This window comes from Enoplosus armatus, chromosome 2 (assembly GCF_043641665.1).
Source record: "Enoplosus armatus isolate fEnoArm2 chromosome 2, fEnoArm2.hap1, whole genome shotgun sequence".
Taxonomy (NCBI): domain Eukaryota; kingdom Metazoa; phylum Chordata; class Actinopteri; order Centrarchiformes; family Enoplosidae; genus Enoplosus; species Enoplosus armatus.
The window spans coordinates 6,221,377-6,239,842 of NC_092181.1; the positions used below are offsets into that span (position 1 = coordinate 6,221,377).

General features: G+C 45.7%; 1 protein-coding gene across 1 annotated transcript; it reads left to right on the plus strand.

Annotated features, from left to right (window-relative positions):
• The first annotated feature begins 1,515 nt into the window (after nt 1-1,515).
• On the plus strand, nt 1,516-17,469 carry LOC139293995 (axin-2-like). Its single transcript, XM_070915734.1, has 11 exons — nt 1,516-1,622; nt 2,548-3,491; nt 5,997-6,137; nt 8,866-8,968; nt 10,876-11,016; nt 11,599-12,020; nt 12,165-12,192; nt 12,387-12,655; nt 12,779-12,883; nt 13,506-13,631; nt 16,267-17,469. Exons 2-11 carry the CDS (start codon nt 2,659-2,661, stop codon nt 16,391-16,393), a joined length of 2,295 nt encoding a protein of 764 aa, XP_070771835.1. The 5' UTR covers nt 1,516-1,622; nt 2,548-2,658; the 3' UTR covers nt 16,394-17,469.
• Nucleotides 17,470-18,466: the final 997 nt, after the last annotated feature.

Here is an 18,466-nt window from a genome sequence, read left to right on the forward strand (position 1 = left end):
AAAAGCCTGTGACTAATATGTAAATTATTTGACAGTTACACTCTATAGGATTATCAAATCAGGCTATAACTTAAAGAATATATTTCAAATCATTGTGGATATAAATAGTGAATTATTTATTATTCAAAATTAAACGTAACCACAAATTCTTTAATGTCACTCCCCTTACTCTTGTAATTCTGTAATTACAGGCTATATTACTGGAATTACATAAGGTTAATGCGCCCAGATTCTTTACATTGTAAACCAATACAGAAATAATGAAGCTATATCTTGCTGTACAACAGGATATACCACTATCAACCCTATCACAATGGTTTCTCCTCAGCCAGGTGAACACACTAAACTCCCTCCTGTCACTTGAGGAGGCCACAGGCAACATAAGTATCGCTTTTGTTTGCTTTGTGTTTCTGCTGAAACTTTGTGTAGTAACAGACGGACTGTAAGAATAATGCTATTGGCGCGGTAGATCACTTACTTCTGACGCTCCAAAGCCTCGGGGAGTTGGCTCGAGATTGCTTGTCTTTGATAAGGTCCTGGCATGCATGTAAATCCTTTCCCTATCTACAAAAGTGTATCAGACGTTAATGAACGTCTAAACGCAATGGTTTACTGAAGAGAAACTGTTGAACGGAAGACACGCGGTGATTTGGAGCTGCTTCTCTCCTTTTATCTTTATTCTAGCTCGTTTTATTTTGTTTTATTTCACTTTCTGTTGCGAAGATGAGGCGCTGTGTTTTTATGCATCTTCCGGGACCAGGCCAGCGGTTCGTTACTTTGAAGTCCGCAGTGAAACCTTCAGCCCAGTTGGTTTAGACACAGCCCGGAGGATCTCTGCCGCCCGCTATGACTCCTTGAAACACTACCTGGGGAGAAAAGTCGAGTGGAAAACGCTTCTCTCTTTTATTCGCGGCTGCACTGAAATTATCCAATGTGATAGGACATTACAGGGCAGAGAACAGCGTCGGAGCGGTTGTAGGCACAGCCTGTTGTTGGACTACTTTACTTTCACGTTTTCAAAAAGGGAGGCTACTCGGGTACATGGATGGTAAGTTGTAGGAAAGCTGTTCCACAGGCCCCCTCTCTTGGCCGCTTTGATGTGCTGCTGCTGAGCTTTGAAGTTGAGAAATGCGGGCTATGTTTCTTGTTTGTGGGCGAGAAATACGGTGAGATAGATAAGAAGCTTATGTGTGTGTGTGTGTGTGTGTGTGTGTGTGTGTGTGTGTGAATTTGTAGCCCAGATAAAAACCGAATATTTGTCGGGTGGTGCGTCTTCTAGCTGGGAAAAAAGTGGGATGTATTCTTCAATCAGAGCCCCCCCCCTCCACCTCCTCTTTTACCTCCTCCAGATTTTGACACCCCCAGTGATCTACATAGGGACTGAGCCTGCCTACTCTGAGGTCAGTTGTTGAATGGGACAGGGTACAGCAAACTACAGCAATTGTTTTGCAGCGAGATATAACACATGTGGCACGGCACAGGCTTTAAATAGTCCGTCGTCGCTTTCTGTGCTGGATTACTGTTTGGAGAGTTTTGGACTGTATTAGGCTCTACTATAAACGGAGTAATTTATCAACTTTTTTTTAAACGGGTTTTACTCTGGTTGGATCTGCTCTGCGATGGTATGTTGTTCTACGCACGTTTATTCAGCCTTCATACATTGGATTTTTAGACTCGGCTGTGTTACGCTTTAGAGTTAAACTGCCTGTTGAGACTGTATGAATTATTATGTTGCATCTGTAACAGCCAACCACGCCGTTCAAGTCGTTTTAGCTGCTTTAAGGTAACAAGTCTTTTTTTTTTTAGGTTTGGCGCTGAGGCTCCGATTAAAACCCCTCAGCTTTGAATGAGGTTTTACTCCAAATAGCATCTATCAAGTCTTTCTGTCGTGTTGGTAGTTCAGACACGTTGCCGGGGCTGTGGCTCTAATAATGTGCTCTAATAGCCTTCTTGGGCAGATATTAAGGCGATTGATCGCTTACATTTACGCATGAGCGACTGGCTTTTCCCGCGGGGCTTTTTACCCCTCGTACATTACAATCTTTAAGGTCATTGTGGTGCAGATCAGATGCATTTCCACTCGTCGCTACACTTCTGGGATAGTGAGGACAAGTGTGGGCTCCGAGTGGAAACGAGCCTTGTGTGTGTGTGTGTGCGTGTGTGTGTGTGATGCAGACAGGGGTAGGGTACGGTCGTCCGAAACAGATTGGGAATTAATTGGAGTTGAAGCCTGTGACATGGACTCGTTAGGAAAACACGTGTAAGCCACAGTTGTGAGAATACGGTTTTGGTGAAGAGTGAGGCTGTGTGAGATGATTATTCTTGTAAAATGTTTTTTGATGTGACAGATCAATGCACGTTGAGAATGTAGGCTGCAGTTGATCTCTCATTTAGATTATAAATAGATAAATGAAACGAAAGAAAGCCTTTCATATTTCCTTTCTCTGTGAACCCGGCGAGGGTTTCTGAAAGGGACTGTTTACTTGATGTCTTTCTTTGAAGTTCAGCAGGATCTGGCTTTGATTAGATCAATACTTTGTGTTTCAGAGTGAAGAGGAGCTGAGAAGCTCCCCCGCTGCTTTTAGAGAGTGAGGAGGATTAGGCTGGAGCTCAGTGGAGGCACGACGGCACTCTCACACGGCAACCGGAGCTGGAGCCATGAGCAGGGCGCTTACGGAGCACATCAGCAGTAGCTTCCGAGAAGATGCTCCTCGTCCTCCGGTACCGGGGGAGGAGGGAGAGGCGTCATGCTACAACCCCAGCAGATCTGCCAAAATGAGAGCCCAGAGCAAGGTTAAAGATACCCCCGCCGCCGCCGCGCCTCCCGGCTCCACACCGCGGAGGAACGAGGATGGTCTTGGGGAGCCAGAGGGCAGCGCGTCCCCGGACTCGCCCCTAGTCCGGTGGACAAAGTCTCTGCATTTTCTCCTGGGCGACCAAGACGGCGCTCACCTCTTCAGGACCTTTTTGGAGCGGGAGAATTGCGTGGACACTTTGGACTTTTGGTTCGCCTGCAACGGCTTCAGGCAAATGGACTTAAAGGATACCAAAACGTTGCGAGTTGCCAAAGTTATTTTCAAGCGGTACATCGAGAACAACAGCATTGTCGCCAAGCAGCTGAAACCCGCCACCAAGACCTTCATAAGGGATAGTATTAAGAAACAACAAATAGACTCTGCCATGTTTGACCAGGCACAGACGGAAATTCAGTCCAACATGGAAGACAATGCATACCAGATGTTTTTGACCTCTGACATATACCTCGAATACGTGCGCACCGGCTGCGAGAACGCGGCGTACATGAACCACGGCGGTCTCGGCAGCCTCAAGCTGATGTGCGGATACCTTCCTCCTCTCATGGAGGAAGAGGAGTGGAGTTGTAATGACCTGAAGGCAAAAACGTTAGGGTCTGTGGTTGGACTGTCTGCGAAAACCCTGAGGGCTACCGCTACCATCCGGACAGCAGCTGAAGTGCTGGAGAATAGTTGCAGGTAAGAGCAGCGCTCACCTAGTGCATGCACGCCTGCCTGTGTTTTTACATCTTAGTGCATGTTGATTTTTTTTGTAGTATTGCTTCCTCTCCCCGTGATCACCATTCCTTCATTAGTTAAACTACAGTGAATGTGTGGCAGTTGGCAGTTATTTCACAAATGCCTAAGAGAGAGATAAAGGCACTTGATCAAAGGGTCTCAGAGGAACATGCCTGTATATTTGTGCCCTCCTGCCTTGCAGTTAGTCAAGGGGTTGGAGGGGTGGGGTGGGTACAAAACATCAATGGATCTGAGCCTTCCTTTTAAGTAAATGGTGTCTTGCAGGCAGCCCTCTGCTGGCTTGCTCAAGTTTCCTGTGCTTTGAAACCCTTCCTCCGGTTCAGGCACGAATTCAGACACCAAGCCTTATGACTGTTACAGCAACGTGAAACAGTATGATGCTATTGTAAAGTTATGCTGTATTTTCTTTTTTTCTACTCACTAAGCCATATAGTTATTGTATACTGTCACAAATCTCCCTAACCCATAGAAATGCTAATACAGAGTTAAAAGAACTTGTGCTGTCAGTTATATGCCAAGCGGAGATATTGTTCTCTTGGTCAGAGATGAAAGCAGAACTGTTAGTGGAAAACATTTGAGCTTTTATCTTAAGAGCTCATCCCACACATTGTCCAACAGCTGAAATCTTTTCAAGCCAGGAACATTTTCAGAAACTGGATTTTATGCATGAGCCTGCATCAAAGGGCATTTAAAAAGTTTTTCACCCAACTACTTTGTCCTCACATCTGGATGCAATTGTTACTTAGAGGTTTGACAATATCTTGATACTTTGGTTTGCCAGGAAAAGTGCAATTTATAGATAATCCATATTTTCCCTGTCAAGTTAACTAAACATTCAGTGGGACTTTAGAAATTGTCTCCAGCGTGATGTTTTTTAACTAATTGATTAAGTCTAATAACTCAACTTAAACACTCCCTTGAGGATTTTATCCTTCATGTGAGCACGTGTCAGATAACATTATAGCACAGTTACCCATTTGCTTGAAAGTGGTCATGTTGAGTTAGGAACCAGTACAGGGTTTGTTGACATGTGGGCATCTCCTGGTTTCCTGGTGTGATCCCCTGCATTCTTGTTTTTCACTAAAAGAAAAGCGGGAGGGAGCGAGCCCCCTCTTTCTCCCTTCCGTCACCCGCGCTCTCCCCCTTTCCCCCTGCCCCTCACCATCTCTTTAGGTCAACCAATTTCCATCTCAAACATGTGGAACTAATTTTGCCACTGCACAGATTCCTTTTTTCCCCTCTTTTTGAGAAACCTCCAATACTCAACTCCAAAGTGATAGAAAAACACAACAACAAAACATCCTCAGCTCAGTTCCGCAGCTTCAACCACTGATCCCACTTTGCCATAGATTGTGTGTGTGTCTCAGTGTTTTCCTTCCTCTTTCTTTTCTATCCAGCACTTTTATCTCTCCTTTACGAAAAAAAAAATCTGTCTGACAGAGACTAAGCATGCTTTGGAGGGAGACAGGGAGAGACAAGAGGAGGGGAAGGGGGAAAGACAGGAAGGGGGGATCATGAAAGAAAGAAAAGAGATGGAGAAAGAGAGGGGGGTGCAGAGAGCCCAGCTGTGCTAAATACCTGACTCTTTGCGCGGACCTTCCAAAGGTCAGGTTTGTGCTTGGGGCCTACGGCTTTAGTCATGCTGGGGTTCTCCTCTCAGCACTCCCGGCAGAAGGCATTCTCATAAAGAAAGGGGCCCTCCTTCCCCCTTTCCCTCTCTCCCTCTCCCTCCCTCTCTAAAGCTCAAGTTCCCCCTTCCTCTTCTTCCCTCCCTCTTCCTTGTCCACCCCCTTCACTACTGAAACAGGAATGCAACACAGCAGGAGAGAGTAGAAAGACAGAGGGACAGACTTTAGAAAGGAAAGCAGGGGAGAGTGGATGAAGGAGGGGCCCCAGACTGGATGACCGAGAGAGGGAGAGAGAGAAGTGGGAGAGCATGGAGGAGAAAACACTCCAAGGAAAGAGAGAGTGAAAAAGTGGAAGAGTATGGGCCTGGCCCAAACAAAAGGGTGGAGAGATAGCAGTAGAGAGAAAAAGATGGGAAATGCTATCTTTCATTCACACACAGCAAGGCTGCACACTTCACCCACTCCAACCATCACCCCTCAGCCCCCCAAACACACAACCCCTGTATGTTAGGGAGGGACCTGAAAAAGAGAGTGAAAGAAAAAGAAAACCCATACCTCCATCTCTAATACTGTTGTCACATTCCTCTGGCCCAAAAGTCTCATGAAAGTGACTGTAATTACAGAAATCTGCACGTCCAAAAACAAACTCCAAGCTGTCACGTTTGCTTTTAAAATCTGATAAAATAAACAACAGAAGGAAACATGGTGCAAATAAACTTTATCCAACTGTGTCACATTCTCCACTGTCTTCACTTCACACCACAACCTAGAGGGACATCACATTAAAACTGCAAATGTTTTCCTGGGTCTTTCGCAGGTCCCACCGTCGAGGAGACCCTGCCAGCCCCTACTTTGTCAACTCCGGCTACATTTTTGCCCCTGCCACCAGTGCCAACGACAGCGAGATCTCCAGTGATGCCACGACAGATGATTCCATGTCCATGACGGACAGTAGCGTGTAAGTGCTTTAAGTTTTTATTGAAGTCAAAAAGTTGGTCGGTCATTTTCATTTCAACCCAGCTTGCGCTGGAGATAATATCAACTAGCACTGGCGACTTCAAAAGGCTCATTTCCATTTAGCTGACCCTGGCCAAAGCTCTGTGAATTTTATTGTTTCCCTAGTATCTAAACGTGCCTGGTCCAGAGTTCAGTCAACACCTTTCCAGGAAAAAGTCTAGGGGTGTGAAGAAAAATATTTGGCCTTGTAGTTCAACAGACTCAGCTTTTCTTGGGGCCAGGGGACTGAACTGTTGCGAAATAATGGTCTGTAATGTATTTTAATTATCCTCTATGATTGACTCCAGGTAATTCTATTAATGTGTAGTTGTTATTGTGGCCTCCAGGGAGATAACTCTGGGAAAGTCATTATGTCTGAAGACCTTTTGAAGTTTATTCTGATACGTTACAGGCTGGAGAGAAGGGAGAGAAAAAATGAGAACGTCTTGATGTGGGTGGGGGCGTTGCCTCATTTTCCTCAAAGTTGAAATGTATCCATCCCACCCACCCTTCTGCCACAACAGACTTGTTTTTTTCATATTATCTAATCGCTTTTTCCCTTTGAAGAGCTGGAGGAGAGGGGGAGGGAAATGGCCATTCGGGCCTCAAGACAAACTCATTGAAAAATGTTGGCACCAAATGAAAGGAGGCTTACTCACATGGTGGGTCGGTTTCCTGCCACTGGCCTCTGCGGCGTGCTGAGATCATGTGTCTGTGAGGCTTTCACAGGGGTTACTCATTTCTAGACCTTGGGACGAGGCATGAGGAACTCCCCCTGGCCAGACTAGGGCACCCCCAAAAAATCACATCCACCCACCCAACCCTCCACAGCTCCTTTCCTCCACCCTCCAGAGCCAATAGCAGGAGTGGTTAGGCTCGAAGTGCAGGGGAGTGAGAAAATAAAGTGCATGGAGTATAAAGGGCTTAACTGAATCGCTTTCAGCCTATTGTTAGGTGAGGGGAGCTTAGGGGGATAAGAGTGTGGCTGGCTGCTTTGAAAATGACTTGCACAACTGAATAGGAGATCCCCATAAAGTAAGGGCCCATGAAACCATGAAAGAGTCCACGGCTGTTTTCTCTTCCCCAACCTGGACAAAGCGCCTGGCCATCACTTGGTTCACCAGGGTGGGGACAGTTTGGATTGATAAAAACATAGTTAGTGATAGGGAAGTTGTTGAGCTATAAGTGGGAGAGATGTTTTGCCACTAAGTTTGGGGTTCTTGTTAGCACATAAGTTCCTCTGGGCTGTTGAGTTTTACTTTTGAAGAGTTTCCTGTGTTTCTTCCTGCGCCTTGAGGGATGATGGCTTGTAGTCCCATGGGTAGAGTTTGTGAAGCATTGATTTTGGTAGTCGGCCCCACTTACAAGAAGCTTGCTGCAACACAGGTGACATCGGCAGCTTGGCTCAATTGTCTGATTTTTCTTGACAATGTCACTCTGAAATGTGAAAAGAAAAAATGCATTCATTGTTGAACGACGTCATGTGTCAAAGTCTTTTAATAGTTCTCACCAAGGTCTTTGACACAGAGATCTCGCCTGTCCTTGTCCCTAGCTCTTGTCTCTCTCCACCCCTAACTGATTTTAATAAAAAACGCAGCTTCTTCCTCTCTCATTTGAGGGAACAATTTGATTAGTTTGTCCTTTTACAGTGGTTAAAAGGCACACTGCAAATTTGAATCTCATTTCCCAGATAAAGAACAAGAAGAGGAGGATTTGGGAAGGGGGGTGGAAGAAAGGGTGGGGGGATTTTTTTCTCTTTTTGCTTATATCTTATTTATGGATTTACTTGGACGCTGGGGAATGCTGCTGCACCAACTTCAAACATTACCTTATCTTACAAACCAGCCTTTTGATGTTGCTGAGATCAGAGGCTCACAGCACAGCGCTTGCCAAACGAAGATGGCAGCGGGTGCATATGTGCATGAGTGTGAGATTTCAAAGAGGCAGCAGAAAAAGTAGCGTTTGGGCTAGGTCAGACACTTCTGAGCAGCCAAAACGGCCAAGATAATTGGCCCAGCTTAAGTGGCAGCTGACTGGAAAAGCTAGGAGACACAGAATGAAAAATGGAGAATAAGATTCCCCCGAATAAATGCTTAATTGTCCAGAGACTACTGGTATTCCTAGCTAAATCTCTATTTTCATATTAATATATCAGAGCTACAAAGCCAGCAGCACTTAAGCAGCAGTTGCTAGCTTGCTTTAGCCTGTTGTAGTTTCTGACTCTAACCAGCTACTGAGGTTCTTCTGCTTTTTAAACAACCACTGTCAGAGTTGACAAGGACTGATGTAATCTTATCAGTGGGGCTCTTCTTTTGAAGCCCACAGTGGGATGTTTAGCATATCTCTCCCATTGTCCTGGTGTGTTTTGTTATGTGTGTTTTTGTTGCCTTAGCTTCAAGGGCTCCCCGGCCTTTTGATTTAGCTGTAATGTGCCTAGTGGGTGGTTACTGGGTGGTGTTGTGTCGGTCACTTCAATGATGAACTGACTCCTAAGGGCTCTTTCTCCACAAAGATTGGCTAATGGCACCAACAGTTGGGTGGAGGTATTGTGACCTGCATGATGAGTAGCAGTGAATGATCCAGATAGGTGGTTATAACAGACAAAATCAGTTGTAAATAAGAGCCATTTAAGTGGTCTGACTTTCTTTTTTTACCAAATGTAAACGTGTAATATCATTGTTTTTTTGCAGAGATGGAATCCCTCCATACAAGCTGGGCACCAAGAAGCAGCTCCAGCGAGAGATGCATCGCAGTGTCAAGATCAATGGCCAGATAACATTACCCCACTTTCCTGTAAGTCCTACTTCCTTAAGTTCTACTTCCTGTCTCAGTGTTTCCTTTTTTGTAATCTGCTAAACTCAAACTTTTACACGCTGACAGACAACTGGGTCCTGATTCCCTCGAGGAGTTTTATTTTATTTTATTTTTTCAGAGCTCATGTTGTGACAGAATACTATATTTCATACCCCCGCTCGTTTTCATATAAAAGTCGGGGTAAATGAAAGGCAGGATTTGCATACCACTTCACTTCTTCTGCTGCTATTTCAAGCCCCCCCCCCCCCCCCTTATTCCCCCATCCCAGTAGCTTCTGTAGGGCTGTAAATATAAACTTGTGTTGTCATCTTTGTATTCCATCTCAGTAACTGTAGTATGTCTCAAAGCGTCATAGCTTCCTATGTTCTATGCATCAGTGATAGCTGTGGTTATAGCATAGATAATAGACATCACGAAAGTGTTGAAGGTAATGATTAAATTCAACATTAAGATTACTAGTTGAACTGGCTGAATGATTACCAAAACTACAGTTTACATCCCAGCAGATGAATAGGAGGCACATCACTATTCAATTCCACTTCCCTCTACTCTCACCCTGATATCGGATCCCTTCAGTATTTGGGTCATACATGTATGTGCATTGAATTCAAGATTTTGTTGACCTGCTGAAGTTGTTTAAGGAAGTGGGTTAGAACAGATTGACACAGGTTAGGCAGTGTGTCTTGTTTGAAGCAAGAAAATAAATTCTTTTGTCTTCATATCCAAACACAGGTACAGGTATGTGTATGTGGAATAGTTCTGTGTGTGTGTGTGTGTTTGTGTGTGCATGCATTTGACAGTGTTGTCTGTTCCCCCTTTTTTCTCTCTTCCTCTCTGTCTTTTCTCTTTCTCAATCTCCTTCTCTCTCTTCCTTTCCCACTTGCACTCCTTTAATGTCTCCCTCCTGATTTGGAGATGGCTCTGTCTCCCATGATGCACCAGCCCCAGGCAGCGGGGGCCCCGTGCAGGGCTGGCGCTCCTTTGCCAGCAGCTCTGCTTGCCTTTCTTCTTCCTCCCTTCATCGTGTCTACAAAGAGATGAGAGGAACAACAAAAAAAGAGTCAAAATCAAGAAAGCCAGTGTGCCAAATAACAAAAAAGTAAGAAAGGGAGAGAGAGAAGCCGGCGCATATAGTTAAAGAAAAAGGAGGATAATGTGACTAGAGTACCTCTGAGCTGCCCTGCATGCAGCCGGGAAATAAATTACTACTTCCCCTCAGATCTTCCCAGTATTTGACTCCTCTATCCTCTCCCTCCCACTTTTCCCTCCTTCTCTGTCTGGCTCTCTCTCTATGCCACCATTGCCACTTCACTAACGCACATCTCAATCCTCTTCCTCTTTTTTCATGCTGTTAATTTTGTCCCCCTCTCCCTTTTTTCTTCCCCTCTCCTCTCCTCACTCTCTCTTCTCTGTCGATATCTGGCTTTTATTCGGAGATTTAAAGCTGCGTGTCCCTCCCACCCCTAGTGTGCGTTTGATGTTTGACAAGGGCCCTTTGAAGTGTGCTGACTTCAGAGGCTGCCTAGCTGATGGCTTGGTCGGGCTACAGAGGGTGCAGGCAGGGGGCCTCCCCTCCGAGCGAGACCAACTGCTACCCCGCCATCGCTACCCCCTTCTCTCCCCCTCGCCCAGCAGCCTGGCACTGCCAAGGGCACTGGGCATGAGAAGATCTGGGGAGGGATGGGTGGCGGAGAAGGTTCAGGTTAGCTTGAGGGCAAGGGCATCTGGATTAGGCGTTTTGGAATAGTAGCGGGCTTTTTGGAACAAGATGGGATTAGGGCAAGGGCAGTAGATTAATGCAACATATTGCATCCATCAGAAACACTATGCAGTTACACTCGTGCACACTCTAAAGTGTCCTTCCCACTGTGTTGTTTATTATGCAGAGGACACACCGGCTGCCTAAGGAGATGACCCCTGTTGAGCCCTCAGCCTTTGCTGCCCAACTCATAACCCGGCTGGAGAAGCTGAAGCGAGAGCAGGACACCATGAGCTCTTTGGAGGAGAGGCTGCAGCAGATCCAGGAGGTACGGATGCACACAAACCTGTTCTAAACAGTCTGACACTTCCACCAAGCATGGCTGCCACTTGGAAATTCTAACTGTTATCGGGACGATAGTTCCATATTGCTGTACAAAAGCCTTTATGCCAGCTTTAGCATGTCGAAGAACAGTGAAAAGACCAAGGGATTTGAAAGTCTGTCTTGGTTTAGCTACTACTTTTTCTCTCCGTCCTCCACTACTTTATCTGGAGGAACTTTCAAACTTATGTTTCTAGGCACACTTGAAGTTCCTTCAAATAGTTAGCACTTAGCTACTCTCCAGTGGCACGTTTGCTGAGTATGTGTAGTGCCACTCTCTTTGTGAAGCACAGGCACACTCTGCATTATAGATGAAGCGCACCCAAAGCCTGTTAGCGAAGATAACAGTGCGGCAAAAAGGAAACTCAAATCAAGTTATCCAGGCGTTTGCTCTCACTGACTTCAGAGGACGATAGATATAAGTTGGTGTAAGTTGAGACATGAATTCCTCTGCTTGCTGCCTTTCCCACATGTGACTGTATGAATGTTTTGTCAATTGCCTCAACTTTTTTTTTCTTTGCCTGTCCAGGAGGAGGAAAGGGAAGAGAGTGGCGATCTCGCCAGCAGCACCTCCCTCCATCACCCTCTGCTCCCGTCTGGCAGCCAATGCGAGGAAGACCCCCAAGCTATCCTGGACGAGCACCTATCCCGTGTCCTGAAGACACCTGGCTGCCAGTCACCAGGTGTGGTTCGGCACTCGCCACGCTCAAGCTCCCCAGATCGGACAGGTGCAATGGTCTCCTCTGGCCATGGGCCCTTCTTTGGTGCTTATCCTGGGGCCGCCAAGGTTCTGATGACAGGCAGGCAGTCCACAAAGCACATTCACCACCACTACATCCACCATCACCACGCTGGGCCCAAGACCAAGGAGCAGATCGAGGCCGAGGCGGCTCAGCGCGTGCAGTGCCTCTGCCCTCCAGGGGGCGCCAATTATTCCGACTTCACCCCTGCGTAAGTGTAACTCCTGAGCTGTGCTGAAACCAGTTATCAGTCAGCATTGTACGTTAGCCCTTACTACCCAATTTCTTACAACTGCTCTGTGGGGAAGAAGGTGCTCTGTCTCTGGTCCTAACTAGCCTCTCCTTCTTCTTCCAGTCGCTGCAGCACTTTGTCCAGACGGCCAGTCAAGGCCACCGATGAGGGCGTGTCTTCACCACGCCTTCCCCTAGATGCCACCGACCGCTCTCAGAATGTTTGGCAGTGGATCCTAGAGAGTGAGAGGCAAGGCAAGCACAAGCCACACAGGTAGGTGTCTGTCAGGAATCATCGGCCATAACATCATCTGTACCACAAAACGCTAGTGTCTCGAGTTTCCAGCTCATGTTATATTTTGACCCGTTTTATCCTAACAGCACTCAAGGCCTAAAGAAGTCCAACCCACTTGACGCCAAGACTTTGCCCAGTCGGACTCACTCCTCTTGGGGTGGAGGCGGCATTGGCAGTGGGGCACACCTCCGTGGCCACCACCCAGGCCACCCGTTCATCCAGGACCCGGCCATGCCACCCATGCCCCCGCCCAACACCCTGGCACAGCTAGAGGAGGCCTGCCGCAGACTAGAGGAGGTCTCCAAGCCGCCAAAACAGAGGTAAGCAAACACGGACACACTTAAGACACACACATTCCCAATATACTGTAAATGGTGTCCAGTGGTTTCTGTTCATGTTGATTGTAAGTATTAATTACTCTTTGATCTCTGTGTTTTTGACAGGCATTCAACAGCATCCAGCAGCCTTCAGAGAGACAGGAGCCATCCAGCAGCTGCCTTCCCCACTGGAGGCAGCCCTCTAGCCAGCCCTGGGCTCCAAGCAGACGAGTACGGGTCTCTTAAATGCTCTCACAATAACACAATCCTGTCTTTGTTTCTATAGCTCAGTTTTTCTTAATATCTTTCAAAATTGCTTTCTAGCTTTATACTTTTCCAGATTTCATTTATCACACACTTAGACGCTTTTTTCGAGCATTCCCCTCTCTCCAAGCTTGTATTTTCACCCTCTTCCTCACAGATTTTCTCGCTCTTCCCTTCAAAGAGAGATGTTGTGAGTCAGCATAGCTATGTCTTTGAACTCCTCTTCTCTCGCTTTTTAATCATTTAAGATTAAACATGCTTTAATACGGAATCCTAACTACCCACCCGTCTCCCAACACACACACTCACCACTGGAACCCAACAAAGATGTGTTAAGTAGCCCCTGGTAACTCAAATTTATTGGCCCCCTTCATACATTTGTTGTTGAATGGGTTGGGTGTTTGATGTTAAGCTACAGCCACCTGACTGTTAGGCCTCTTTTAGTTTTAATTGGTTGACCCTCGGTGAGCCAGCTGTCTGTTGGCATCCTTAATTAATAATACTCCATAGATTCTTTGTGTCTATTCAACAATCTGACTCCTCCTCCATGTGCAGCTGTTTAAAACCAATTTTCATTTTGCATTTTCAGGTCGAAGGAGCTAGTGGTCACCTACTTCTTCTGTGGTGAGGAGATTCCTTATCGCAGCATGTTGAAGACCCACTGCCTCACCCTGGGACACTTCAAGGAACAGCTTAGCAAGAAAGGCAACTACCGGTAAATATGAGCCACTGACAACAGCATACAGATCACAGTACACCTGCACATACATAGATACATAGTTGGTTATTCACACCTGTTTGGATGGGCTTGGTGCTGTAGCAGGGTTAGTTGTCTGTGTATGTGTGTGCATTTGTTATTGTACTTGTATATGCTTGTCTGCTGAGTGGGAGTGTGAAATACTGGAGCCGATAGTTGAAAAGAAACTGGGCTGATCCACTGTATTCAGGGCTTACAGAGAGAGGGGAGAGGAGGGGGGTTCTGGAGCGAATTTTTTCTCACATCTGGTACTGATTTCCATGGTAAGGCAACCTTAATAAATATGGCTTTGAAGCCTGGGACATTTTATTTTGCGCACAAAGACCATTGCGAGGCCTTCAAATTCCTCCTCCACACTATTGCATCAGGCATTAAAATCAAGTGCTGCAAGCACTTTCTTCTGTTAATGACTGATAGCAGTTAACACAGCAAAAATACCTCCAGTCAATGTCAGATGATGAGGGGGGGAATTCCTAAACAACGTTAGGACTTATTAAGTCATTTAAAATATAATGGCCAATCAGTTTGAAGACATTTAAGCCCAGGCTTACTTTATCAAGTAACTGTTCCAGTACTGCGTAGGTTGTATGCCACTGAAAAGACACAAACCCTGCATGCCCCTGACATCAACATTAGGTTACCGCCACATCTGCTTGTTAGGCAAGAGACAAGAAGGCCTGCAAACAAGTCACTGCACCCCTGCTATCCCATAACTCTTCGAGAGAAAGAGAAGGGGGAGGTAGGGATGAAGCGTCTGGCTTCAATGGCAGCAGAATGTGTGGAGTTGGTTAATTTGGACATGGCAGCGGTACAGTGGAGAACAGTACGCCGCGGCTCTGCCAGACGATATTGGTGCCAGATGTTGCGAAGAGAGAAAAATCCTGCCACATAAAACATGTTCCAATGGAAAGACTCCTTCTGTCTCTCCCTGTCTCACTCTCTGAAACAAAGTGACGACTTTGAACTATTTGTGAGTGAAAATGTAGCATTTTCTTCTGGGGGAAAAAAAAAAAAAAATCCCAGCCAATTAAATTGAGAAGGGTAATGCATTTATTTGGTTTCTACTAATGAAGATGAAAAGGCTACATCATGCCCAGCAAAGCTAAGACAACAGAGGGAAACTTTGCTGAAATGCCATATCATTAAACCAAGGCATCACCCCTCTGTCACATTGCGGCACACTCAAAAGTCTTGCAGCTGTGGTAACACAACGTCCTCCTCCTTCGTTTGTGTGTAATTACAATCAACATGGAAAATAAAACTGTAGGCCTATGTGTACGTTTTTGTACGCCCGTCCTTACATGTGTTGTTTGAATGACTCTAAGCTGAGCGATTGCTCATAAAACACAGAGCTTTTTCCCCCCTTTTTTTCTTCTTTTTTTTTGCATTCTGAACGCAGGCACACATGGGCAAAATGAGGCATTTTTCCATTACAAAGCTTATCATTAAATCCCCTCCCGCTGATCTTTTGCTGGGTTTAAAGTAGAGAGGAGAAATCATTAGGAGCTCCAGGAGACTTCACAGTCACTGGGACCAAGCTAACCCTGGGAGTTATCTCTGCTTGAGAGAAGAAGAAGAGTGGGCTAGCTAGGTGACCTGTGACCTCCAGGAGACCGTCTGAGCGGTCGCCACCCTCCCCCCTCGCAGGGTAAAGCCCCTCAGGCTCGGCTCGCATCCAACCTATCACACCCACTCACCGAGCCAGGGAAAGCCTGCACCCCCCCCCCCCCCCCCCCCCCCCCCGCTTTCTTCCTGCTCCTTCTTTTTTCCTCTGTTCTCCGCTGGTGATCGGAAAGCTGCCCGAAGTGTGTGTGTGTGTCTGTGACGGCGAGTGTGTGTAAGAGACAAACACAGGGCATGTGCGTGTTTTATGTGCAAGCAGTGGAGTGTGCTCTTGCAGTCACAGGCAGACTCTCAGGCACCTGAAATGTCAACCTGTGTGACAGAAAGGCCCTTCATTTGACAGCCAGTCCAATTAGAAGCCATGGAGACACAGAGAGGTGGGGCACTGCTGAAGAGAGAGAGGAGGGGGGGCCTTAAGACAGCCTCTAATTAACCCTTCAACTTTAATAAGACCTTGCAGGACAGATAGGCATCTGTAGAATGGCCAGCAGTCAAGATGAACAAGTGGATGAGGAGACAAGCACACATGGATGAACACACACACACACACACACACACACACACACACAAACAGGCTGTTTCTAGCAGTTTGAATTATCACAGGGAGTGTTTAAACGGAGGGTTCAGCTCTGTTTGTGCAGCAGTGTGATGTGGAGTCAGGCTTTGCCTTTGAAGTATGCAGGGATGGCATTGAAGGCTATGACTAAGTTGTTTTGAGCAGGATCCATTTCTGGCTCTCAGAGTGTGTGTGTTTGTGTTTGATTTGGACTAAAGGGAGTTGTGCGCGAGCCTGTATATGGAAGTAGTCGTGTAGGTGCCTCAAAGCGGTTTAAAACACGATGAAATGTATCAGATGCACTCCTGCTGCCACTCTGTCAGTTTTCGTTTCAGTTCAGTTTTTGTTTTCTTCACGTACACCAACGCTCAACATTTTCTAATCACAGACTGCCTCTTTGTTTTTCCTCCTCAGGTACTACTTCAAGAAAGCCAGTGATGAGTTCGAGTGTGGTGCCGTGTTCGAGGAGGTGTGGGAGGATGCCACCGTGTTGCCCATGTATGAGGGCAAGGTCCTGGGCAAGGTGGAGAGGATGGACTAAAAGCCACTTTGTTGCCAGCCAACCAATGCCCTTCCCCGCCCAACCAAAAGCTAAACTGTCCCGAAAAAACTTGAGCAAGAGACTCTTTGTAATTAACAAAAAACACTCTGGACTCCTTTTTTTTGTTTTGTTTTTTTATATTTCCTAATATTAAGCTAAACAGAGTTAATATATCCAGCACAAGAGGAGTGATTGAAGGAAGACGAGCCAATGAAGTATGCCCAGAGGAGGTGGCGCCCCTCCCTGACTTTATCAACCAATCAGCCTTAGAAACACAAGGGAATGACACGAGAGACTTTAAAAGACCAATACAAGGATGATGATGATGATGATGATGATGATGATTGGAGGCCAGTGGGGGGGGAGACCCTGCCTCTTCTTGAATATAACCACTGAAGATGTAGATGACTGTTTTGTTGTGATGTAATGAGAGACTGAAGGTGCGTTCACACCGGCTTCCTGGCCGAGTGCAACGGACTAGCAGGCGCTGAAGACCCAGTGCCACCAACCTGCTCTTAACGTTACACTCCAACGTCGTTACAAAAACGTCTTGTACATGTGCATATACATACATGCATATATGTATATATACATGTATTATATATATGGATGCTTTTTGTCATGAGTTGAAAGTTTTTATTAAGTATTTATTGAAAAAACAACCCTTTCCCCATTCTCCCTTCCTGATTCTTCTTAAACCTGTGTCCCTCCCCCCTCCCTATTTCCAGCCAATGGGCAAGCTGCTTTGAATGTTGGGAGAATACTGTGGTGATATTGTTTCGTGTTTGTTTTTGTTTGTTTTTACTTTACACAAAGGACGTGACACTAGCCTAGCACCTCCCATAGCCTTGTAGCCCCGTCTGACCCAAACTAACAACCTTAGCAGAGGTCTTGTCCGAGGCGCACTCCCTCCACTATTCTAATGGTCAATCCCAGTCTTATATGCTGCTGATAGTTTGTAATGTTAAGTTTGTCACACTAGTATTTCCTCTCCCTCGTTCTCCCCCTTCCTTTCTTTTTCTCTCAGTCCGGCGACAGAGCTCAATCTTTTTTGTTGTGCCTTTGTTTGTAAACCAGGCATTGCACAGAGGAGGGGGGGGGGGGGGGGGGGGGGGTTGAAAACAGTTGCAGATACACACAGAGAGGAGACCTGGAGCACAAGTTGTACCATCTAATAATGGCAGTGTTTACAGCCCGCACACCAAAATAACTTGTGCTAACAAGAACCAGTTTGGGTCACTGAGAACGACTTCTCGAGGAAGTCAGCTAGCGTGTCAAAAAGGAAAAAAAGAAAGTGAACATTGAAGAATTATGGCTCCGATATCCTTTGAATGTTGTTACAGTAACATCGTATATAGCAGAGCTCCTGTATACATTGTAATTATGCATTCTGAAGTATGGATACTGACACATGTGATGCACACATAAAGTATATACACACACACGAACAATACACACACACACACACACTATCGCTGGTGTTTTATGAGTACAGCACCTGTGCCTACATGGATGCCATACCATGTGCTACCCTGTTTCAGGGTTTTAATATATATCCCTTGGTTTTCAGAAGGGTTTTATGTTGAAAAGATATTTTTATGCTTTTAATAATATCCTGTAATCATGTTTTTTTGTTTTGTTTTTACACCACGGCCTTTTTGTTTTGTTTTGTTTCATTCTATCTAAACTGTAAATTATACATTATATAAAGAGTTTCATTTAAAGATTTACATGGACCTATAATTATTGTAATTATTGAGAGATGTAGCCTTTATTAAAGTTTTATATTTTTCAAATGAAAGCTGTTGTGCCTGGAATTGCTTTATTCAGGAATTGTCCAGAGTAACGTGTTGTCAGTGTTTACATGTCTAATGTCAGCATGATACATGTGATTCTACCACCAACCCCAGTGACCCCCGCCAGTTCACACTGCACAGCAAATCTTACCAGCATTAGTAAGAGATGATTTTTTTTTTTTTGACAGTTATTTAGAGGTGACGAGACTGTTTTGTCTACTTAAATGAACTTAAGTCGGCCTGGGACACCTGGTAATGATAAACACATATGTAAGAT